This window comes from Lonchura striata, chromosome 7, assembly GCF_046129695.1.
Source record: "Lonchura striata isolate bLonStr1 chromosome 7, bLonStr1.mat, whole genome shotgun sequence".
In the NCBI taxonomy this organism is placed as follows: domain Eukaryota; kingdom Metazoa; phylum Chordata; class Aves; order Passeriformes; family Estrildidae; genus Lonchura; species Lonchura striata.
Window position 1 is genome coordinate 25,412,441 of NC_134609.1, and position 26,498 is coordinate 25,438,938.

Consider the following 26,498-nt stretch of genomic DNA (forward strand, 5'->3'; position numbering starts at 1 on the left):
TTCTACTCTCATTGTAGCAGTGCTATGTGCATCAAGGAATTAGAGCCTCTGTCTTTTGTGGCCTTATCAAAAGGTGAGGAGGAGAACAAGAAAATACATCAATGAATTTCTCTGCTGACTGAGATTGCTGCTTTTTGGTTGCTTTAGACATTAGAGAGGGGAATCACCAAGCACCACGCAAAAGATCAGAAAGTGTAATTTCTACAAAGTGGTATTATATGCATAAATCTTCTGAAAGACAGATACCTCTGGGACATGGTAGGCCATAGACTCCTATGTAATCCATTACCCATGCCGATATAAACCTTTGATTTGTGGGTTTAAACCTGAGGCTGAGTAACCTCATAAATATGCTAATCCACAGTAATCAAGAAAAGTGCCATTGCAAATACAAAATTTTTTATTCCACAGCTCCAACAGCTTTATAGCATGCTCTACATTTATAACAATAAACTTTGGGAAATTACTCTCTTCATGTTTAAGAAAATGCTTTGCCCTTTTCTTGTCATCTCACAATGGGTTTTGCATACATTATTTTGAATGGCATGATCTTTATGCAAAATTCAGGGCATGTTTTGCCTTCTCTAACCAAGTATTTGATTTCTAAAATGAACAAAACATTGCATAAGTTTTAACAATTCAGCTTTTGTAGTCTTATAAAAATTTTATTATCATTTTTATTAGGCTGGAGACCAGCCAGTTGGTTAACTGGTAGAATGTCTAGCAAAACCAGCTCTACTGTAGATGTAAGAAATAAAGAACTTAGTGAAATTTGAAGAAAATCTTATAATTTTAGCAGCACATTTTCCATCTCTGATATATATGTTTCTACACATACACATAGGCATGGATATTAAATGCCATGACCATCATATTAAATTCTGCAGTCATTCAAATAGCTCCGTGTAATTAATTTATTTAGGAATGATGAAAAATACCTTGCGTGCAGGACATTTTCCTGATTTTAAACTTTGTAATACAAGGAGAAGAGTAATCTGCACCTTGGGAGATTCAGATTGAACATTAGAAAAAAATCATTTTTTTAGCATTGGTGTGTTGAAACAAATTTTCTGGACTGGATGTGGAATGTTCACTCTTGGACATTTACAAAACTGACCTTGGAGAGGGCACTGCTGGCCTGATCTGGTGCTGACTGTAGCCTGGCTTTGATTGGGAAGTTGAACAACCTCAATTTGTGATGTTCCTCCCCATCCCCGTTTCTGTGACTCTGTGATGATCAGAGCACATTCCGTAACAGGTGCAGCTTTCCTAATGGGAAACTCCTTAATTTATCAAGTCATAATAAGATGTCAGAAGAAGGCATACCAAGAAGGCTGAAACCTGGGGATGAAAGGAAAATTCAATTCTAGCAAGTGACAAAAATGGCTTTCCTTAATGTAGCTTGACAAACAAAACCATATTGTCATGCAATGCTTCTCTTTGTAGTAGAATTTAATCATTCAACTCTGCCTGACAAATTCTCTCACCTCATTCCCTTCACTTCTGTTTCTAATTTTTCTTCCTCTCCATTTAATCTAGGCAGGCTTTTAAAAATCAGAGTTTTGAAAGATGTTGTCTAGAAATCTGCTGTTTCACACAGTTTGTAGGATAACTCAATCCTGCAAAGATTTATGTCTAAAATAACTTTTCAGTACTATAGGTCTTTGTGCCAATTACTTTTAATTTTTTTTTAAATTTAATTTTGAAACATGCCATTTGTCTCTTGTCTACGTCTTTTAATTTTCTTCCATTCTTTCATTGACTTTAATATTCAGTATTTCAATTTCTTAATAATGTCCATATGAATCATTATGAAAGTGCTTTGCATGCTGAATAAAACTGTAAGTTAAATAACAGTTCCCTCCCCCACATTCTCTCCTTCACTTTCTGGAGTTTATTAATGTTGGTTTTTTCTGCGTGGTATATGTTTCTTCAAATGTGTACAGAAGTACAGAATTGAATAAAGAAGTGGAATATTCATATTGAATTTAACAGGTAAAATGCATACTAGGTAGGAAAAAAGTTCAGCTGTTATAACCTTATTTAGCAGTATCTTTCATCCTACTTGAATACAGAACTAGATTGTCTTTCAGCCTCTTATGACTCTGAATAGTGGAAGTAATATCCTGTAATTATTACATTTTTTGAGAAATGAAGGGGTAGGTATTTTGATAATGTAATGTGTGCCAGCATGAGAGACAGGGCTGCAGCATGCAGACATAATCTGTGGAAGCTGTTTATCAAATCTTGATGTGAAGTCTGAATTTCTTTGTTATCTTTCATTTTCTGTTTATATTATCAGTATGAAAGTTTTGTTATCACTAAATCTTATCATCTGGGAGGACTGTTTGTCAACATCAGACTGAATTCTTTACAGGCATTAACACAGCAGGAGTAGGATTCTGCAACAGCCACTTAGCTTCATATTGCTTCTCAGACCTTTTAATCCCAGCAATAAACATTTCTTTTGCCTATTTTATCATTACACTGGTTTACAGAAATACCCAGTGAGTACTTACAAACCATGGGAGAAATTTATCTCACTTAACATTATTTATATTCTAAGTTTGACATTAGGTTTATAATCTAAACTAATCACAGAATCCCAGTGTTGTTGGTGGAGAGAAATGGCAGCTCCATAGGGTAATTCCTTCCAATTTATGAGAGTTCCACATCTATTTTAGAGTCAGTCACCTATAAAGTGCCTTCCTATCTCTGCTGATTATTGTAAGCTAGCTGACTAATTTAAATGAGGTTCACTCATGGGACAGGATCACACGGTAAAATTCAGATACAATATATGGAATAAATGTGTGGCACTTTAGCCTACAAGAGTTTAGTGTTTCTCTTATTTAGACATATGTAATTTGTTGGTAATCTCATCCTTTCTTGGAATTTCTGTTTGCCAAGGGAAAGGAAAATATATTTTGTGCTTTGTCTGTTAAATATTTCTATTGGAAAACTGATAATTTCCTACTATCCATCTCTCACTTTTACAGGCCAGTCTTCATAGTTGAACTCCAATGTGAAAGAAGAGTCAGAACCATTTTTGCTCTCTCTAAAGATATCTCAGTAGTTAATTGTACTTAAAATTGTATTTATATTTAAATAAAGAAATCAGAGTATCCTTTCCTTTGAAACTACTGGTTATTCAGTAGTCATGTATTCACTGAGTTTGAGGATATCCATAGGTACCATTCCCCACCCCAAAATTATTCTGTAATACATAGTAATGTCTTTAGAACAGTTTATACTTGGTTCTCTTCAGTCATGTTTCTTCAGCGAAGATATCTAAACTCTACTTAGTACAATGAAATGTAAATGTGAGAATTTATGTGTTTAAATTTTCTAGCATCCTCATTTCAAATTATCACAGTGTTTGATCTTTTACATTTTTCTTTATTAAAAAAGTTATACACAAAAATGTAGCCATCTACACAAATATTTTCCTGAGTTGACTTTAATATTTTTTGTTTGAAATTGCCTCAGTAAGAGTGTCCCTCAAGAAAGTATGAAAGATAATATACACCAAAATGTCAGCCTTTATGTTCAGTCAGTATCCATTTCTTCTGCTTCAGTACATACCTAGCACCAGTGTGGGAGGATATAATAGTTTTATCCAAGAAGAAATTAAATTATGGTTTGGATGATACTGAAGGAAGTAATAATTCTGCCGGGTTTAAGTCTGCATAATCAACACAGTCCAGGCAGTTTAGTTTGGCTTATGTCTGACCTTATTGCATTATGTTTCCAGGTTTAATAATTAGACTTTCTATCAGAGTTTTGCCACGTATTTATTTTAGTTTCTCTTATTTGTTCATTTTTAATTTGTTAACAGTGGAAGATGGAAAAAATGGTATTAACGGAAGTATTTGCTCATGTTTGAGAGCCTGAGCAGACAGAGGTTTGCTTTAGTGGGTAATGTCATGAAATGGAGCACAGATTAAAATTGCTCTTTGTGTACATTATTTAAACATATGAAACATTTCATGGATTGGGTTCCTGTTTTCTGCAGATGTGCAATTTTGATTTAGTGCCAGTTTTCCTTTTCCACAATTGATGTTATAATTGTGGAGATGGCTTCTTGACACCTATATTTTTAAACTAAAACACAAAGTTCTGAGGGCAGACTTGCTATTTCCATATGAAAGTTGTCCCTGAGTTACATTTTCAAGATTGTCCCATATTTGGCATGGAACAGATCTTGACCTACTGTTCTGTAGGACTCTATTACTGCTGCATGTCATAATCAAGGTAACGATGAACTGGAGCAATGGGAAAAATTAATCAATTCCTGTAGATATTAACTTCTGAAGGCTGGAAAAATCTGTGTTCAGAAGTTGTTCCTCTTTCACCAGACCTATTCCATCCATCTTTATTCAGTGTAAAGTGTTATTTCCTAAATCATGTGCCAAACTTGAAAAGTTTGGAAGTACCATACATTGAAATATTGATTGCAATCCATCCTTGTGTCAGTGCTCTCTGGCATATTTTTCTGCTTATCTGACTTTTTAATCATTAATTGCTATAAAGGCTCTGCAAACAGTCACAATGCCTTGTCTTCAAGTTTGGCCACGTATTGTTAAAAATGTTTGTTGCTTGCTTTTTTAAAACCATATTTTTCACAAACTTTAATGTGTCAGAGAAAAAAGCTAGACATGTCTTTTGTTAGTTGGAAGAATCCCCACAGTTAATTTATCACTCATCAGCCTTTTCTTCATAGGCTTTTTTATAATTTAAGACATATACATGGACCACGTGTCTGTGTGTGTGTGTATATATATATATACATACATATATATATATATATATATATATATATATATATATATATATAATAAAAACAAAATTAAAAAAATAATTTAAAAAGTAAATTGTTGAGTATCATGAATTTTCATTTCAAAAGTTCACAGGTAGGCTATGAAAGGGATTCAGAGTAACAGTGTAGTTACTAGTCAAGATCAGATCTTAAATGCAGAAAGATTTCTAAACCCAACAATTATTTGAAAAGAGTGTAAATATAGTTAGGTAAACATTTTGTACAATTCTAAGTAGAAGATTCTCTGTATCTTTTACTTGATAATTATAGATTGAAAAACTGAGCAAGACAGGAACTTATGGATATTTGTAGATATAACATAAATATTAAGTACAGTTCTTAACATTAGCAAAAAGTACTTGCAAAAATAATTATAGGCTGTATTGCATGCAAGTGTGATGTCTCTATGCTGTCTTAGAGATAATTCTTAAATATTCACAAAAATTACAGCAAGGAGCTGAACTAATGCATGTTCTAGTGAGGCTGTAAAAATGTAGCCCAAAAAAATATTTATTACTTTGTCTTTAAAGTAATTTGCTTTGAAATTGTTTTATTATGCACCAGATTTATCTTTCTAAAAAATTAAATTAACATATACATTAATTTTAATATTCTACAATTAAAATATTTTAAATGCATTCATTTTAAGCACTATATGTTGTTTGTCTTCTCTAAAACCTTGTTTTAGTGTTGTTATTAAAATGGAAGATAGTGTTGGTCAAAACAGTTGACTATAAGCAACACAATTCATAACAATATGATTTCCTAATATTTTTTATATTGTTTATATTGTTTGTATTAAGTGGATACTTTTATTAAGTTTACTTCACTAGAAGTATTATATTCCATTGTGTGTATTTTGATACCAGCAAGGATATGGGAATTAGTTGCTCATCTCACTTTATCATAACTGCAGGTGCGTGTAGACTAGACTGAAATTACACTTGAAAATAATCATCCATGGAGCCATAAAGCCCTCACCTAAGAAGAGCTGTTGAGTCTGAAAATGTTGTAATTCACTTCTGTTTTATTTGCAGATTGCCTTCTCCCAGCACAATACTATCATGGATCTGGTGCAGTTCTTTGTCACCTTCTTCAGGTAAATTGCTTTGTTTGTCTTCTGACTGAAATCCTGATGACTCTTTGCCATCAAACCAGTGTCTTAACCAGCTTCTGAATCTTGAGAAATGCCTGAAAGATCTTCAAACTGTGTTCCCTAATGTGCAACAATGGAGGGTCTAGGTCAATCAAAGGCTGCTGCTGGAATCTTGCATTATATAATTGTGTATTTCATATTTAGTGGTACAGTCTTCACACCTCATGAAGATTAGCTGGGCTTGTACCATATATTACAGTGATTAAGAAAAGCCAGCTAAACTCTAATTCATGTGCATGATTTTTCTATAAACACTTTTATGAAATTATTTAAAATGATGGCACGGTTCAATAGCTTGTTATTTTTAATAATGCACAGCACATCACTATTAAGGCTTTCATGTGTCAGAGATTAATTGTGAAAGGCAGTAGCTGATGCCTGAGATTTGGTTATGGCAGCAATGCAGGGGTGGGCTTCAACTGCAAATGAACAGCTATTCTAGATTGCGAACAAAACTCCACTGAAAGACTTCTTAAAAGTTCAGCTATCTTATAAAAGTCACAAACTTGAATATATATGGATTAGTTACAGTGCTTTGAAATCTTGCTGTGAAGATATTTCCCAATAACCATGAAGTGTACACAAAATCTGAACAGTGACAGGCAGGTATGTTCATCAGACTTTCTGTATTTCTAGGCCATGACTTTATTTCACAAGTTCACAGTATGGCTCATCTGTTGACTTTAACCACTGTGCTCTGAGGAACTGTACCTAAACAATCAGAGTCTTAAATACTGTGTATGGTCCAAATTATCTCTATTGCTGTTGCCAAAAAGGGCACAGAAATTAATAGAATCTGCAGTTTTCTGTACCCAGGGCATTGGCTAATGGGGAGAAGTTTAGTAGGGGATATAAAGTATCCCATTTCTCCTCTTTCACCATGAACAGAGCAATAAAGTGCTAATTGCCTAAATGTCAGTCTAGTGGTGTTTTGAGTGTTTTGTTTTTGGTCTTTTTTTGTGTTTTAGAGTTTTATTCTCTTTTTTTCATGGGGAGATAGCAAGCTCTAAAACTTACAATGATTATGCAAACATTTAGATTACAAACCCATGTAGAGGAAAGCAAAGTCTGTCCAAGAATAGGGATCCTGTCACAAATAGCACAGGTAAACTAAGAGTAGTTTGTTAGTGCTCTGTGCCCTGGGACAGCCTGAGAAAAGGTGAGATAAAAGCTCTTTGGTGGTGCTGCCATCTCTATGGTTCATGGAATTGTCTCTCCAGAGTGTTGGTCTATCTCATGCAGTTTGTTCTGGGTAAATGCACAGGTAGGATGCCAACAGTTTGTAGCCTAAAATAATAATTTTAATAAGGGTTTGTTTGTTTCTTGTCTTGTGTGGGTTTGGGTTTGTTTGTTTGTGGGGTTTGGTTTTGTTTACTGAATGGGAATGAGGTGTATTGTGACTGTGGCAAATCATGGTGGCAACAGTAATAATAACCCAGGCTGGATTTATTAAGATTGTTGATGAAGAAAATAATTGTGTTTGAAGACAATTTGAATGTGCTTGATGACAAAACGTATTTCGACATGCTTTGATAAACCTGCCTTTGCATTTCTCCCATTCAGTATTATATTTCGATTTCTGAGGTTGTGGCAAAATGCTGTTCACCCTGCCTGGCCAAAGCAGCAAATAGACCCATTTGACAATAACAGCTATTCAACAACCAGGCAAAAGTATAGTTTAAGACTGTTCCTTTATAGGTTTTGTGTTCCAGACTGAAAGATGAAATGGACATTTTACTGCTTGAATCAAAAGAATCAAAACAGGCATTTTTAGAACTGTCTTGTTGTATCAAAATGAACTGTTTTGAAAAGCATTGCTCTGTAAGGAATTTATTTAAAACTATACATAATGAATACAAAATCTATGGTTATCTCTACAATTAGTGCTTGATCTACCAAGATACTGATATTGTATATCCTAGGACAAAAAATATAAATAGAAGTTATATTAAAAAAAAAATAAGCAAAATATTATTGAAACTGTAGTGCTTCAGACCATGATAAGCATTGTTAAAAACGCCCACCTTATATAATTTAATTTTTTTCCTACTGGTAGGTTTTGTTGCAACTACTGGTTCTGTGACCTTTTCTCTAAGTGAGAGTAATAACAGATTCCAAATTGTCTTAATAGACAGTGTGGCATCTTTGGTGCTGTGCTCAGTGCCTTGAAGACTTTTAGCCATCGCACAAACTGAGAAGTCTGTGTCCACCTTCTTTGAAGAAATATAGATCTCATTGCAAAATTTCACAGGCAGCAAATGTGAATGATCCTTCTTACACTGAAGAAATGCAGTATGCACAATTAATGAAAGAATATTTCTGTATTACCTGGACCAGTAAAACCCATAATATCCTAAAGAATGGCACTTTTTTTTGTTTCAAACTCTAAGGTATAAAGAAATTTGCAGTGTTTTCAAGTCTTACATGAATATTTGGATTTAGCTAAATAGGTGCCAGGATATTTTAGACATTTCATAAGGGTATATGAAGTAGCTTTACTTTCTGAAAACATTATTTACTTCTTTAGATCACATCTAACATCCATGAAAATTGATTGTTTAATAATAGTTTGTTTTTATTATCAATGCTTTGAGTTACTCCTAATGGAGACCTAAGAAACACTTGATTTCTATACCTGCTTTTAAATAAAATCATAACAATATAACAGAATTTATAACAAGTACTCAAGTAATTCCCAGATAATTATTTGTATTAAAAATCTGAAGCATAAGTTCTGGTAAGAAATGTGGTTAAACCTCATAATCAAAAACCAGGCAAGCATGAAATTGGTGCAGATGACGAAGGTTAGCTGTTAATATACTTGTGATAGGAAATGGCAAGCAAGTGCCAGAACTATGTTTTTAAAGCTTTTTTCAAATGCATTATGCCAACTACTAGTTCACCAGGCATGTTCTCTGAGCTCCCAGAACGATTCCTGCCCTTTCCTCCGGTACTTTGACTGAATAGAATGTTTTAGTCACTTTTGTAACGTATCTCCACAGTGTCATAAATTACACAATCTCCAGGTTTTATTAAGTAGAGCACTATTAAACAATATGGACTCTTTGAAAGTTTGAAAATCCTTCATTTGTATGTGCTTTAAGAAATTCCATGAAAAATTATGGTCATTTGGGATCAGGGGTACGTTCTTTCCATTAAATCCTTCTATGAGCAGCCTAAATGAGAGAAAACAATATTCAAAATATACCCAGTGCTTATTGCAGAAGGAGAGGATGGGTTTTTGGTAAAGATGAGCATGAGCTACAACAGGAATTGTAGCAGCTGCTGGAGAACCAGATTTATGAAGTCCATATGTAGGACTGTGTGCTGTCTGCAGTGGGAGGGGGTGGCTGCATTTCAGCAGTGTCAGAACTCCAGGGAGCTGCAGTGCTTGAATCCACCACCCTGGGGATGAACTCCTGCTCTTTGCCAGCATCCTTTGGTCTGTGTCCCTGCCTTCATATTTTATTTCTATCAGAATGAAGGATGGTAAATTAGGGCTGGATTTTGGCATACTTATCTTTATGAGATCGAATATTGAACATCCTGAGAAAGACAAAAGCCAGGGTGTCAGGATCAGATCACGGCCACCATGGCTGATCAGAAAATCCATAACTCTTATAAATCAAAATTAGAATATTTTATAATATCAAAATCAAGTTATCGTACCAAAATGGATTTTAGTTTTGGGGCTAGAATAAAATTGATTTTTACATAGTGATGCATTAAAAGTTTTCACCTCAGAAGCACAGAGCTGTTTGGCTTCCACTGGGAAAAGCACGTCTGTACTGTGGTGGGCAATTTGAGTTGGGTTTCCTTTCTTTAAATGTTTGTTTTGAATTGTTGAATGTAGCTTTGTGCCTTCTGCTCTCTGAATCACACAGAAACTTTGTCATCACTGTGGAGTTATTTGGTGTGTTCATATTTCTGGAGAAGGCAGCCACTTGTTATTGGCCTGCAGGCAAAGGAGATTCCCCAGTACCACTGGATCAGTTGCTCTTCAAAACAAGGGATGAGTCACTTAATCTGTCAGTGAACAGAACTGTTTTCCATTATTTTCTTCCTGTTTTTCATCTTTCTGTTAGTCCTTTGAGTAGTTTGGAAGTGTGTGTGAGCGCTCACCATATTTTGCTTTCAACAGACACTGTTCCTCAAAACAAAAATTATTCACTCAGTCTATGTGTCTGTGTATAAAACAGGTGTGGGCTTCTTTCTTCCTTAAAGTTTGGAAGTCTCACTTGTTTTATGTAGCAAATACAGTGAGAGGTGCTCATTGTGCCTCCTGAAGCTCTGGTGTTTTCTCCTTTCAGAGGTGTGTCTTTCTAGAGCTGCATCTGATTTTGTATCCTAAGAAGCATCACAGATGATTCATACTGTGTTTATGCTTTTATTCCCTACATTTTGTGATGTATTTTCTTAAATCCAGTTAGTCAGTTATTTTCTTAGACTTTAACAGCATCAGAACTAACAGCAGTTTTTCTTCTAGAGTGCTTAATCCTTCCTGATCATTTTTTTTATGAAAATCAAGTCCACTGTACTTTAAGCAAAAGCACTAGAATAGGTTTCCATCTGTGACAAAGGGACTTGAAATTTTGCCTTTGTCATTTTAATTCCAAAGGGAAGGAATTCAGTCTTCTTATGACATATACCAGTTGCATAGTTAACTTCAGGAGTTTGCTCCCAGGTGTGAGGAATACAGTGAAGGGGGGTGAAAGCTGATGAAGGAAAATAATAACAAAAAATAAAGGAAGTAAAACCATCAGTGTTTTCCTGCAGGCAGTGGTGTCACTGCCCATTACAGCGGGTGACAAGCAGCTTTGTCAAGCCCGTGCCCGCCTGTCTCTGCAGGCAGGTCGGGGTGATGGGCTGGGCACTGAGTGACAGCCAAGAAATGAGCAATCTCCTCATGGCAGGGCAGAAATATTCCAGGTCCCTGTGCTCAGCTGTAATAAATCACAGAGAGAGAGAAAAAACGGTGCTAGACCATGTCCTATGCTGTGAATTCCATACGTCCAAAAATATTAAATCTGATTATTCCTTTTTAGAAGAGATCTTATATCAAAGGAATTCATCTTCTGTATTGGAATATTAATGCAAATATTCCAGTAAAATTTCTTGGTACTAAATGAAGTATTTTGTGTGGGAGGTTTTGTGGTCTTTCTATTTTACCTGTTGGAATCCAAGGCAGGGTTGACTATGTTTTGCCAATAAGAAGCAAAATTATGGAAATTCTACTGTGGACTCCAAAAGCCACAACAAGAATTACACAGTAAAAACTAGTTATATAATCTATTTAAATTTTTTTGTCTGAATTTAATCTTTATATATGGCCCAATCATGTTCTGTATCATAGTTGGTTTTCTATGTTTTCAATAATTTTTTGGTGATATTTTAGGAAAACACTCACCACTTGGAAAATTATATTTCTTTCCTAATATATTTTCAGTTGTTATTAGCTGGAATTCTAATACCAGATTGAGGGGAATCAGGGGCTTTTTATTCTTTATCGAGTACAATTACAGAATTTTTTGTGTTCTTCTTGAATGATGCTTCTTTGGCCTGGAAATCTAAAATCCTTCCTCTGTCCTCAGGAAAATTGAATTTTTAAAGGACTTTTAAAAAGGAAAGTTATGACATTTTTACACCTACTCCTTTAGGTGTATTTGCCTCTTTGGAGAAAGTGTTGGAAAGGTTACAGATTGAAGGAAAAAGTTGTTTGGAATGTGTTAAATTTCTTCATTATATTTCAGTTCATCCTGCTAAATAATGCTGTCATGGTATGGTGGCTTTCTAAGCATATTTTATATTTCTCTGATGTATTATTAAAGAATAACAGCTGCACTAGAGAGGGCAGTGAAAAATAAGAATGGGAGAAAATATTGAAAAATATTGAAAAAAAATTATTGAAATAATGTGAATCTCTTGGTTTGGAAGGCTGCTGAAATTTAGCATTGGTGACAATTCTTCCCTAAATTCACTAGCTGAAAGTAATTAGAATAAATTACTCTTTCTCTCCGCCCGCCTCTTAATTTGAAATACTAAATTAGCATAAATCAGGAAGACCATTGCAAAAAAACAAAAGTGAAAATACAAATATTTTGTAATAGAAACAATATATTCAATTTCTATTTATTCTGGAAAGCTACTGCAGAAAATATTAAATTCTGTATTTCATAATTTGTCCAGAATGTTAGGGAACAAATATATATAAATTTTATATGTGTTTTTTTTTTTTTTTTACATGCAACATCACATATTGAGAGAAATATAGAGTATTTCACCCATGAAGGGAAAACACTTAAAATGATCTGAAATATTAAAGTATTTTCCATAACTAAAGAAACATTATCATGCTCCATGGGCATAAAATTCTATTTATGCAATGGAGATTAATTTCATTTTACATGAGATTAAATCATTTTGATTGTAAATCTTTTTTATTTGTTGCTTCAAAGAGGTGAAAGGAAGAACTATGAAGGGTAAAAGTTCACATCTAGAGCTTTATTGTGTAATATATTTCAGAGTCCTTTTGCATTGTTCACTTTAATCTGATATTGGATGGCTCCACAGCATCTTGGTGTACACTGCATCCATTTTCCCTTTTTAGTTGAATATAAAGGCTGTTTCTATAATTGATCATTCATTGATACTTTGCTATAGCAGCTTGTGGTATATTTATCATAAAACCACAGCTTTGTGGATGTATGCATGAATTGTGTATGTAGGAAAACAGAAATCTAAAAAATGTATGTGTGCTTTTTTTATAGTTATTTTTTAATAATTGTTTTATTGAATAAAGTAATTTAATGCTCCCCTCTATCCTCTGTAACATTATGGCACATGTACATAATGAAAAAAGTGCCAATATGTTTTTTCATAATATTTTTTCTGCTAATTACAAATTCCCTCTTCAAGCATTTCTTTCTTCTTTACTTTCAAGAAAATTTTTGATGTTTCATTGCACAGACCAATGAAAGTCCAATGAACCCAGGCTTTGCAGAGGCAGTTGTCAGAGATGATTTTAAACTGTTATAGGAGTTTATGCCTTGGGAGAAGAAGGATTAAGTTGGTTTTCTGTATTGAATATATATTAATAAATTATTTAGCACAAAAATAGTAGCTATTCTGACTAATAAATTAATACATGTTATGTTTCTATTTCATTGCTACTGCTTACTTTAAAATATAATTAATATAAAATGCAGTTGACACCACTGATCCTTCAATCTCCCCGTTTCCCATTATGCATTCAGAGCTTAAATTGTGAAGCTTTATTTATACCATTATTGAAGTCTTAGTTTGTCATTTTATTTAATTTTGCTCTTCTGTCTCAATAAAGCTACTTTCATGACATTTCTAATAGTAATTTTTAATGTGCTGCTCTGGAGACTTACAGCGTTCTTTTGGTTTCATGCTTTCAACCATGACAAAGTAAAACAAATCTAACGTGAATATTCTTTTCCATGCATTCTTACCAAACACAGTGTTGAGTCTGGAAGGACCAGATTAGAAGGCAGATGTTTATTTCTTATTAACTCTTAACCTGTTTTGTATAAGTTTGGTAGTTGTGGATGTGTGAGAAGAGAGTTTTAAGGGAAGTTATGTGACTTTCATGAGACACTTTATGCAAGAGTTGTTTATGGGGATATATGGATTTTCAGGACTGCATAAAAAAATAACATTTTAATCAGTCATCTGGATAAGAAGAATTATCCGTGTAATTAGTTTCAAATGAACTTGAAACTTGTTGCTTAACTTGTGTGAATTCTATTTGAGACACAAATAAATGCAAATTTGCATTTAAATGATTTTTGGTAGTACTTTGAGTTTTAAATACCATCGTAGATACTTTACCTCATATTCAGGCATTTCTTTAACTTTGCAGTTTGCAAAGCAAGAACCAAATGCCTGAACTCAGTGGCTGTGTGGCTTTTGGATTACTGGGCTCACATTTTCTCGGGTTCCTTTAATTCAGAAAGAAACTGTGGGGGAAAAGAATGGAATAAGCCCTGTCATACTTACAGCTATGCAACAATGACATTTTGTAGCTGAAGAGGGAAAGATTGCAGCTCTCAGTTTATCAGTTCCAGAAAATGGAGTGTGGGAGCCAGTGCATGGAGCTGCTGGTGCTGGTGGTGTTGGCATGACAAGCAGGAATAGGAAAAGGACATTCCTGAGTCACCTGGGTGCTGATGCTGGCTTTGTTGGCAGTGCCTGTCCCTGGCTGTGCCAGCCAGAGCCCTCCCTGAGCAGGAATTCAGCACTCCTGGCTGAAATGTCTTGGCTCCACAGCCAGGATTTATTTCCCTGACCCCCCACACTGACTACCATGAGCTGGAATTTTCATATCCTACTTCCTTGCTAGACAAACCTACTTTTCCCTAAATCTTTATACATTTTAATTTGGAATTGTAACACTTCATTCCCAGAATTGTTCTAAATTGCTAATCACTGAAATAGTCCTACTTATAATGATGTTTATAAAACTTCCTGATTCATAGCAATTTAATTAATCATTAAAAAATATACTGCTGTCATACACATCAGACTTCTCATATTATGTTTACAATGTTTTGTGCTTCAGATAATCCTGTTGAAATCTTTGGAGCTGCTTGTCATGTGTATACCAGTTAACACAAGGATGGCTGAACCCAGCACATCATAATCATAAACACAATGTTCTTGTCAAGTACAATGAAAGAAATCAATTGCTGTGACAATAATTGCTATTTGAAGTCGCGGTATTAGAAAAATAATTGTTCAATTATTTTTATTTTAGAATTGTGGTTGCTTTATAAAATATCAATTAAAATGTGCTCTATTTGCCAATAAAAAGATAGTAAATAATGTGTTGGGAAAGCAGTTCTTAGAAAAACAGTTTCTGTTAGGAAACTTTTGCAGTACTACCTTGAAAGTATTAATTTAGGCATGAGACTTGTTTTCTTTGCATATATCCACATTAAAAAGTTTTTTGGTCACCTGTTTGATTTAGTCAATACGTTAAATTGTAGTTCATGTTAGTACTAGAAGAGAAAAAATAGAGTGTGGGGTCACTCTTAGGTTGCTAATTAGAGAGCTGTACATTTTTGTGCCCTTGTCAAAGAAAGATCAACAGGCAGGAGTTTGTGGATGCAGAGGAATATTTAATTATTGTCTCAGCACAGCAAGACCCAAGTGATTGGACAATAATTGCCTTGATGGCCCAACTCCTATGTTCAAAAAGACTTGGGAGAAACCTTTAAAATATGTGCAAATATATATATGTGGGCAGTGAATGTGTCTGCTATGCCCCCAACAATCTAGATGGAAGCAATTTTGGGATCTTCTGTCTCTGTTGGTAAGCAGTTGGTGAACAAACAGATCATCACTTGTGCAGGATGGTGCTGAGGACCTGACATCCACACTGAATGTTTTTTTTTTAATCTTTGAATTTGCTGTAGTTTAGTTGCATGGACTAGCAGCCCCTTTGGCTCTGCAGTGAACATTCCACATCTTCTAACTGAGCTCCAGGGCTGCTCCCAGGGGCACTCAGGGGTTGGTTAAAAGCCCATTCCAGATCCACACTAGGCCAGCAGTGAGGAGTTTCCCTGGGACACAAGGGTGGTCTGGGACGTGTTGGAGCATGGGGACAGGATGGTGGCATTTGTAGAGCAGCCCTGGCACCCTGTGCTGGCCCAGCCAGGGGTGCTGCCCCACGCTCAGCTGTGGTTCCTGCTGTACCTTACCCTGCAAGAGGAGTCAATGTGATGGCTGCTCAACATTATTTTTCATTTCAGCAGATTTAAAAGCATACTAGATGCGAGTTAAAGTTTTGAAAAAGTGTCTACTTTAATCTGTTTGTGGAAATAATTTATTTTGGATTATTGTGCAAATTACTGTTTTAAGGAAAGTCATAGAAACAATTATTCTCTTTGTATGTTAATTGATCAGAGAATGAAAAAAGAAATAACAAAGGGTATCATGTTTTGTTTTGTTTACCTTACATTTACAGTATTTATTCTTAAAATATTTGTGCTTAGTTCATGAAACAGTTCCTTTTACATCCCTGAAAAAATAAGTAAATTATTTCACTTTAACTAAAGTATTACTTTGATGCAATATGTAATTTATAGGCATTAATACCTAATTTTTAAAAAGGAATTCTGTAGTGTACTTATAATGTTTTCATAGAGCTTAGGGTACAAATGTGTCATTAATTCATCTAGTCTAAACATGCTGATCATTACATTTCACAGACTTCCCCCTCTATTTATCCATGCAATTTAAATTTCTTTAAGGATAGTTACACATTTTATTGCAGTTTGCCCAGAAGAAGCAGCAACACATCCACTAATTCCCCTAACACTTTTTAGTTTGCTGTCTAAAGAAACACAGAGAAACTAATTTCTGTGTTTCTGAAGTGAAAACACTTTCATTTCTTCAGCCAGGTCTGCACTAAATATGCCTAAACGTGACCTCTGGAGGTCAAAAATTTGCTCTGTAACTTGCAAAAATAGATGTGCAGGTAGTAATTATTCCTTGCAATTTCCATTCTCTTTGCTCTGTTAAATTACTATTTCTGTTTTCATATTACCCAGAGCCCTTCTGGGAAGAGCATCTGCATAGCCCAGAGCTCCCTGGTGTTCTCTTGTTTCCTTGGCCACTTTCCTGTGCTGTGCTGGACACAAACTGTGTTCAAGGCTTCTTCCTCTGCAGTTCATGGGTCCTCCGATGGTTCATTGTCTCCAAAATCATGCTGGGACAATAACTTCCAATCAACCTGTAATGCAGGCAGCTGGTGGTGGATTGCTCATTTTCAAGCGTGCTTTTTTAGTGTTTCCTCCTGTTTTGTTTCATGTGGTTTGAAGGGGAAACTGTGCAAAACTGTATCCTTATCTTCTGGGACTTAATTTCTTCGTTCTGGAGAGCACAAAATCTTTAATGCTTGGGCTGTTGTGGTTTTAAGAGTGTCTTAGTATGGCAAGTGTCCTCTTGGGAAGATTTACATTGATAAGTGCAGAAAGTCATTCACTCTGAACTCTGGGTTAGCATCTCATAACCCATGTGCTTTGCAAAGACATTTATCCAAATGTCTGTTGATTTGGATGTCATTCAGAGTCTCAAGTGGTAGTCAGACATGGTGGACATAATCTATGATCATGTGGATTAACTGCAGGCAAGTTGCCACTTGATCTCTTCCAAAAGTGAAATGATTAATTTGTAAAGTCGCTGTCAGCAAAAGATTTTGTCCAAATTTTGAATACTTTTTGTGATTTTTCTCTCTATTCTCTACATGTTTTCCAATCTCCTTTCAGAAAATGCCATTGGCAGAGCTTTAAGAACAAGTCTGATAGTATCTGTTTTGGCAGTGCCTTGTAGAGTGGTTATTTTTTCTCTCAAGTGCTGCTTACTACTGTGCACCTGAGTATTTAAGGTTGTTTTAACCCTTTCTGTTTCAGCACCCCTGCAGTAATTCATACTGAATTGTCATTCACAGTGGTCTCTAAACTGAAGTGGTTTGGGAACTGCTTCGTTCCAAGGGGAAGAGAAATCCTTTGCAATGTAAATGATGCCTGACTTCCTTGTTCTCATAAATGCAACTTAGAAATGATTGTGTATTTAAAAAAATCTAAAAATGCACCATTGTACAATCTCTTTAACCTCTGTGCCATTAACCATTATTAACCACTTTTGTCTTTGTGTCATGCATAGACCTCTCAGCTATTATATATTTGTCCCATCAAAACTGAGTGGATCTGATACAGTGGGAGCTTTGCAACCCATCTAGAAGTTCCCTTTTCTGATGTTGGTCCCCTGCTGAGAGTTTCTTTTTTTATCTGTCTGGTGGCCAATTTTTAAGTCATTTGATTTGCACTGCACTTTCTGTTTTTGTATCTCAGTCACAAAGAGGAGATAAAAAGTATAAAGGGGGACTGGAGAGCATCCACCTGTACCTGTTCTGCAGTTTTTTACCTTTTTTGCCAGTGCTAATGCCTTTATCATGGCTTCCTTGAACTCCCTATTGTTTCAAAGCCAAATAGAACTTTTTTTCTCCTGTCATTTCATCCCCCTGACCAAGCTGACTGCTTTCCTTTATACCTTTTAAATTCAGCTTAGATTTTTAGAGATAAGGTGATGGTTGCTTCAAGGTACAGACACACTATAGATTTATGCACTGACATCCCAATGCTTTCTGGTTTGTTCTTTATTCCTTTTCTAATATCTTGCAACATCCTATTTTCTGTTTTGACTGCCACTAAACATTCAGTTGAAATGTTCAAAGAACTATCTGCAATGACTTCAAGATCATTCTCTTGAGTGGTAATTGCTAATTTAGAACCTATCATTGTGTATTTGTAGCTAGTAGTGGTGTTTTTTTTTTTTTTTCCCTTGTGCACATTGCCTTAAATTCATTGTCACTAAATTTCATTCTCTTATTTTATTGCCAAGTCACTCTGATTGTGAGATCCTTTGCAGTCAGCTTTAATTTTTATTGCCCTACATAAACCAAGGATGTTATCTCACCACAGCCTGGAACTAGGTTAATTTCACAAAATCTATTTTCTGTGTATTTCTTCTCTTCTTAACATGAATTTTGATTTTTTTTTCCCCTTCTATTAATATTTAACCCCCCCTTAAAAAAAAATTACTTGCTGAGAAAAGATTATACAAAAGTCACATTAGCAATGCTGCAACTTTCAGTGGTTTCTAGAATTTTATGGATGTGTCTTTAAGACACTCATTTCTGATTTTAGTTTTGCAGGTAGTTAATGTTTTGACTGATGACAAGAAAATTCAGTTTGTGACCCACTCCACTGACACACAGAGCACGGAATCCATATGTCTGAAGTCTTTCAGCCAGAACTCTGAATATTTTCTATTCTACTAACTTAAAAGAACTGTTCAAGAAATTAATAAATGTGAAGGACAGAATTTTCTAAGGGTAGAGATTCTCTTCCTGGTCATAATAAATCAGTCACACAATGCAAAGCTGTCTTAGTTTCGTGTGTCCAGCTCCCTTGCATGTATTAACCTTTTCTAAATTCCAGGAGCACTGAGTTAAAAATTGCAAACAGAGTTGCTGTTGTTTCCCTAATTTAGTGGGTTTTGGAAGAACTGTAGAGGAGGAGAAGAGTGAGATGGCATTTCCTTATTTCATGCACAGCATCCCAATCTCTAGCAGCACATCAGTACCCTGATGCTGCCCTAAAGCATCTGTTGCAGGTGCCAGCTGGACAGTGCAGTGTAGAAGAAGGAAAATTTCTGGGAAATACTATTTATAAGTCCTTTGTGACTTAAAAACCTTAAAAGATGTTGCTGCAAAACTGGGTTTTATTCTAGTGGTCAGTGGGGTTTTTTTTCTAGTGGTCAGTGGGGTTTTTTTAGTTCTGCTCTTCCCTAGACAACCCAATATAAATTTACAGTCACTTGTACATGCTTTAAAAGGGAGACATTGGTGCTATTTTGCACATATGCGTAGTACTTCTCTGAATAATACTACTTCCAGAAATCTTGGTATTTTCTGTATTAAAGAATATATGTTGAAGCTTTTTGGTAGGAAAAAAAATTGTGGATGTCTAGTATAATTCAGTAGTTAGTGTTATATTAATTGAAACCACTTTATACAGCAGAGGAGCCAACATGGTGTGAAAATTCTTCACACAATTAGTAAATCCAGATACTTATATTAAAAAAAAACTGTCTTAAAATTTGGAAGATCTTCTGAGTAATTACAAGTGCTAGCTTTAGAAGCCTTTTTTCAATATCCAGAAACTCACTAGAAGAAGTTGAGTTCAATGATCTTTCTACTAAAATACTTAATGGATTAAATGTTACAATACAAAGATACTGAAGCAAGAGAGAAGGTAGGTGCTCTGATTGTGCACTGCAGGTGTTTAATTTTCTTTTTTTTTTTCTTCTGTTTTGTCTTTGGAACTTTAATGTGTTGATGTCCTTGGAGAAGTTTTCCCTGGGTAATTACCCATGGAAATATTCAATAAGATAACACAGGCCTATTGTCACTGTGCAAATCCAGTTCCTCAATCTAATTACACTCCTTGTGTAGTTACCCTTCCTTCATCCCAGGAAATTACTCAGGATTTACAAAGTGAAGAAAATATAAATTGCTATAATTTTTTTTTTTTTTTGCTATACTTCATCCTCTTTTTCCATCTACTAAACGTGGACCAGGTAGTGCATATTTGTTGAGGCTGTTGTGGGTGTGTGGATGGATGGTTGTACTGGAGTTTATTCCATGCTAATGGAAATTTCCAGGAGAAAACCAGAGCATGAGATGTGCATCTGCTTTTGAATTTGAATGGTTGACTCTGTAATTCTGGTAGAGTTTCGTTTTCCTCAACTTCTGGGCTTTATTTTCCCATGCTAGATTGCCTTTTTGTTGTTTTGTTTTGATACCCTAAAAACATAATATTTTCACAAGTTACAATTCTTATTTTTTTTTCTTTTGTAATTACAGTTGTTTCTTATCCTTACTGCTGGTAGCTGCTGTCGTTTGGAAAATCAAACAAACCTGTTGGGCTTCTCGACGGAGAGAGGTATCAATGACTTTGAGATTATTGTAGTAGCTTTATCTTTCAGAATAAGTTGAGAATTTTGATGAACAGTCACTCCTCCCCTTTCTTCTGTATATGCAATTTAAATAATCATTTTATACCTCTGACTTTTTTATGCTGAAGAAGAAAACTATGTTACTTTCTCCTGCCAAAAATTAAAGGAATTATAGCACTAGGCTGCAGAAAGATAAATTTTCCTTATAGTGGCATATTTAGAATATTCTAAATTCTAAATAGAGTAGAATATTTAGAATATTCTAAATTAGAATATTCTAATAGAATTGAATAGAATATTTCAGTTGAAAGGTTCCTACAAAGAATTATTCAGCCTGACCACTTCAGGGCAGACCAAAGGTTAAACCATATTATTAAGTGTATTGTCCAAATAAATAACAATTCCTTATACACTGATGAACTTGGAGTACTGACCCCTTTCTAGGAAGTCTGTTCCAGTGTTTGACCACCTTCTCTGTAAATAAATGTTTCCTAATATCCAACCTGAACCTCCCCTCAAAGGAGCAAATTTCCCTATTACAATCAGTCATTAAATCTGTGGCACAATTAGAATCTTCAGTAAATATTTATACATAGAATCACCTTATTCTTTTGTGGTCTAAATTCTTACAGCTATATTGAAAAAATCTCGCCCAGATCTTTGTTCTTATCTGCTTAACAATTTATTGCACTTAAATGAGGTTAAACTTTATTAATGCTAGATGTGTATGATTGCATACTGATAGTTGTGATATTTCATTTTGTTCTCATAAATGAGATCTAAAATTTGTATAGACAATGAAGCTTTCCCTTCTTAAGCTTATAATCTTGATGATTTTTGGAAAGAGCACTTGCTTAATGTACTATAATCCTGAGGGTTTATTTTAAAGGCAAGCTTTGATCTACTTAATGATTTTTTTCTTATAATACTGTCACTATGAATGTTTAAATAACTTTTTTTACTGTAGATCTACACTGAATTTATATATGCTTTAAAAGAGTTAGGTAACTAGCACTTATAATTTTCCTTCTCTGAAATTATAATGTACTCATGCCAAGGTTTAGCTTCAAGTGGTGCTACAAAAGAAAATGTATGTTATTGGTACTTGCTTCCTTTTGGTATTTTTTTTTTATTCATTTGAATATTGTTAAGAATTTTCTGAGGGAAAATTCTCACCTATTTCTTTTTGCTTGCCAAATATAAAGTTACTTTAAGCCACATTATTCAACCTAATATTATTTAATTTAAATTTGTCTCAATACTTTGATAGTTCTGTGCAAAACTGTGTTCTAATAGAATGTAGTAGTTAATTGATTTAATTTCTCATGTTAATGAGGTTAGTTTATTGATGCTTTTAAGAACAAATATGAATGTGCCTATTTCCAGATCTAGAGGGTCTGGTCTGTGTTCTTTGATGGCTCTCCTATATTTTTGAAATATAATATTTTTAATGTGGTCTTTAGGCATCATTTGATAATGAAAACATTCTCATAAATGAAGTCTCTGAAGTTTTCCAAGATTTATTTTCCTAATGTCATCAAAAGTACTTCTAAGACTGTTATGAAAGGTAAAATAAGCTGTTTGATAAATGCAACATAAAAATCAATCAACTTCTTCAGCAGAGCAAAAGAAAAAGACATACTTGGCAACTGGATTAGAACTCAGAGCTTCATGGTTGGTTTTGAATATTGGCTTTCCTTGAGTATAACCAGAGAAACTTGGTTTTCTCTCTTGTAACTAGAGATCAGTAGTATTATGAATTTTAAATGCTAAAAGAAATCTCCTTTATTTTCAATCCGCTCTTGACCACCAGCTGCAGTTCATGTCAAATACAAGCTTTTGATTACATTCCATGCAATATTTGCCTTTAATCTAGCTAGAAAAGTTGTTTTTATATGTAACATATAAGATTTTGCAATCAAGTGTTGCAAATAAATTGTATGAATAGCACACAGAGACAATCTACCGTTGAAAAGATTTCTGAAGTATCTACTTTAAAGCCCATTTGGTGGATGAGTTTTTCATCTCTTTCATCATTCTTTAAAGACAGGAATGTTTGTTTAGATGCTACCTTCAATATGGATCCAAACTAAATGGAAATAAAACAAGAACACAAACAAATACAGAAAAGCTTGCTGTTAAAAGCTGTGCATCCTTTTATTGTTCCTCCCAATTTTCTTTCCCCTGAAGGAGGAGGAACATATCATCTCCAGTTCTTGTCATCTTTTAGTAATACATTCTATCAGGCTCTTGAGATAAGCCAATAATTTTTTTAAAGATGTGTAGAGCCCTATGTGTAGCTGAAAATTCAGGACTTGTCCTGTTTTGCCTTCTGACTTTAATGCTTGGCTAAATTGGAATGTTATTGATTCCAAATTGAGCATGGCATGGCCTCAATCCAGTACAAAGCAGGAGCAAGTTGTTTGCATTGTGAAAAGGGAATGTCTCAGTTATCCCACTAATTTAGAAATTTTCCCTCCAGTTTTTTCCTAATTCATTGCTCATTCAGCAAATGCTTGCTTTCCACTGCTCAGAGCACTGCCCATATCTTACTGAGCAGTTTGAATTTAGGTTCTATCATTTGTAAATGTAAGAAACTGTTACACTGTGTATACATGAAAATGGACAAATAAGTGTCTTCCAAAATAACTGATGTTTCCCTCCACTGAATTTAACTTGCTCATAAAATTTTGGTTCATTTTTTTTTAAAACTACATTGCTGTCTCTTAAGATATATTTTATCCCACGTTTTTGAACTCTATATTTATACTTTAACTCTTGGATGAGCTTCTCTTCTTCTCTCCTGCTTTCTGAAAGAGCAAGGGACAGCAGATGCTGTCTTACCTTATACCATCAAAGTTATTCACATTCTGCATTGAGGGAAAATGGAAAGTATCATTCTTTTATTTTATAGTTCCAAAAAGATCAGTGAAACTTTGAGCAGGAGAACATGAACAGCCTCCTGCCTGACATCCCTTGACACCTTCCACCACACATCCCTCCCATGGATTTATGACATTTTTAAAAAAGGTTTTTAAGAAGGGATGAAGGAAGAGAGTGGAATATTGTTCATCTCAGGGAGCTTGTTCCTTGAAAAGAATAATACAGATTATGATGATATGATTTCCAAAGCATAATTCTTATAGCAGTATCTTGATTAAAAAAAAAAAACAAAAAAACCCCAAAGTCCCAAGAAAACAAAAACAAAACAGGAGGAATTTGGAATATTCATGACAGAGCAAGATAACTTTTACTGGTAAGTGGGAGAATTGATGCAGGAGTAGAAAACTGGGAAAGATATATTTGTTTATCAAATAAAGGAATTCCTAAATAAAGATTTAGGAAAAGCAAAGCATTTTTAAAGAGTCCTACACTATGTTAAAAGATCAGATATATATTCTAGGTTCTAATATCTCACCCTTCTTTTTACTCCAAAGGCTCACAAATCTTTCTACTGGCACCTTTCTCAGTAAAATTTTACTTTTTAGTTCACTGGATGAAAAACCAAAAGCTGTCGTTTTCTCCCAAATGATTTGTTGGGCCTCTTGCATTTTATACCCTAAATTCACACAAGAGCCCATCCATGAAGCTCCAATCTGACTGTTTTCCTCCTTTATACAGGAAAAGATCTATCACCCAGATTTGCCAAATAAGAAACATGAAGGGAATATTATTTGTTTTCTCTGCGTGTTTCACATCTAAAATATTCATTCGGTTTTCTGCGCAGAATACGTACAAGACAATCTGTTCATAGATCATTTTACTGAAAACTTGATAGGTTGCCTGCCAGATTTGTAGTGGCTCAAAGGTTTTGTCTCATGAACTTCTGATTGAAAGGCATCTCACTGCAGATAGAATCTGCATCCAAATGATTTCTTTGTAATAGTGCATTGAAATTTTTGCTGACAAGATTACCCTGAGGTCACTAACAAACTCACACAGATGGGATAATAAACCATAGATCTTCTAGTTGAGTTATTTTAGCAAAGTATTTACCCTTCCTAAGGTAAACCAGTTGCTGCTCAGATTTCCTTTTGTGCACCTTTTGTACTCTTAGGCCCATCAGATGTTTTAAAGAATTGTTACTTTTAATCCAAAAGCCTGTAACCACTGATGTGCATACAGAACCTTCTTCCCTTCACTCAGACACACAAAAGACATGTGCCAATGTGTCATGTGTTGTTATGTAGAATCATAGAAAATAGAATTGTTTGAGCTGGGAAGGACCTTTAAAGGTCATCCAGTCCCACACTGCTGCAATGAGCAACTTCTCCCAGAACAGGCTGCTCAGAGCCTCATCCAGCTTGAACTTGAATGTTTCCAGACATGGAAGTTTCACTACCCTGATAGTAAAAGTATTTTTCCCTATATCTAGTCTCAAATATGTATTTGTGTATATAGGATCAGTCAATTAGTTAAAATAGATTTGTACTTTTTTTTAAATGTAAATCACTTTTTTATATATTATTTTAGTTACACACCAGAAAGACAGTGCATATCTTTAAAAATAACTTTGATTCTTATTTCCTCATGTAATACACTATAAAGCTCTTGGGCAATGAGGAAGTGCATGATTGCACTTTTAGGTAAAAATGCTTGAAAGCATGGATTGCGTGTGTAAAGTACTTGCCTAACTTTAAAGGTTAATATCATTTATATATAGCATCTCATTATACAGTCAGCTGTGCACCATTTACCTGTCTTAAAGAATAGCAAGCATATACAAACATAAAAACATGGAATTGTAGAAAATGCTTGCTTTATACAGTGTGTGGGTGCCACTCAAGTTATTGCTTCTGTTTATTAAATACACTTATGTTTGTTTAAAAAACCTTCCACCTTTCTGCCTTGGTTTGGTTACCATGGTGGTTTTATTCTCCTAAATATTCAAAAGTTCTTACAAATAGACAAATGAAACTAAAATAGACTACTTTTTAATAGCAGTAACAATTCATGTAATAGCTTTAGGCTCATTTCTATGGTAACTCTAATAAGAACTAGGAAGTTCAGTTATGTCAATAGCACTAAGAAATGTGGAGAATAGGAGAATATGTGCATTTCAGCTCGAGCTTTTTGCTCTCTATTCAAATTACAATACTTTAAAGTATTCCTTTTAGAAAAGACAGTAATGACTTTTGGTGTATATGATATTGCTTATGGAATGCAACACATTTACTTTAGCAATACTAAAACACAGAGAATATGGTGTATTCTTGAACAACAGCTTTTAAAGGAGCAAAAGCAATACTTTGTGTTTCAGGGTGAGCAAGGAACTAACAACAGCAGATGTAAGGAAACCAAGAAATATTGACATGCATAATTAATGTACCCCAATGTGTACTAGCATTCATGTGTGTAGGTGTCTACAGGATTATATAGTTTATTGGTTTAAAAGTTGTTAAGCTCACAGATATTTTTTCTTTTTTGCTATCTTCTTGTCTGTTGCTTAGCAAATATCTTACACATCTGTATGTAGTTACTCATAGGCTGTGTGAGTAATCCTACTGAAGTCAAAGGAGCTATTCATAGGACCAGAATCTCAACTTGTTATACTGCTCAGGCTCCTCTGAAATCAATAGAGCTATGACTGCTTATTTCAGCTGTGGATCTAGTTTTACTGAGGGTAACTGGGATATTTATTTTAGGCTGATATTTTCTGCATTCTCTCCAACCTAAAATTTAGGTTCCTCTCTGAATGAACCTTTTGAACAATGTGCCTGGGTAGCTGATGCTAGACCTTGTCTCAGGACTCCCTCTGCAGTCAGTATAAAAGGCACTTCCAAATGACAATTTATCCTGCCCAATTTTCACAGTGTTCACTCTTTATACTCTGATACTTGTGGGGACCTGACTTCTTTTTAACAATACAAATAACCCATTGAATCAAATCTCCCATACTGAGAGTTATTCTTCACTTTCTTTGCTTTCATTTTGTAAAATTGAGGTTGTATTTATAATACTGTCATTTCATAAAAG

General features: G+C 34.6%; 1 protein-coding gene across 3 annotated transcripts in view; it reads left to right on the plus strand.

Moving 5' to 3' along the window:
- ATRNL1 (attractin like 1) overlaps window positions 1-26,498 on the plus strand; it is a 431,352-nt gene that overhangs the window by 208,226 nt on the left and 196,628 nt on the right. For all 3 annotated transcript variants that reach the window (XM_021537269.3, XM_021537270.3, XM_021537271.3), the window contains exons 25-26: window positions 5,857-5,918; window positions 20,431-20,509. In XM_021537269.3, coding sequence (XP_021392944.1) covers window positions 5,857-5,918; window positions 20,431-20,509 — 141 coding nt within the window. The remainder of the gene's footprint in view (window positions 1-5,856; window positions 5,919-20,430; window positions 20,510-26,498) is intronic.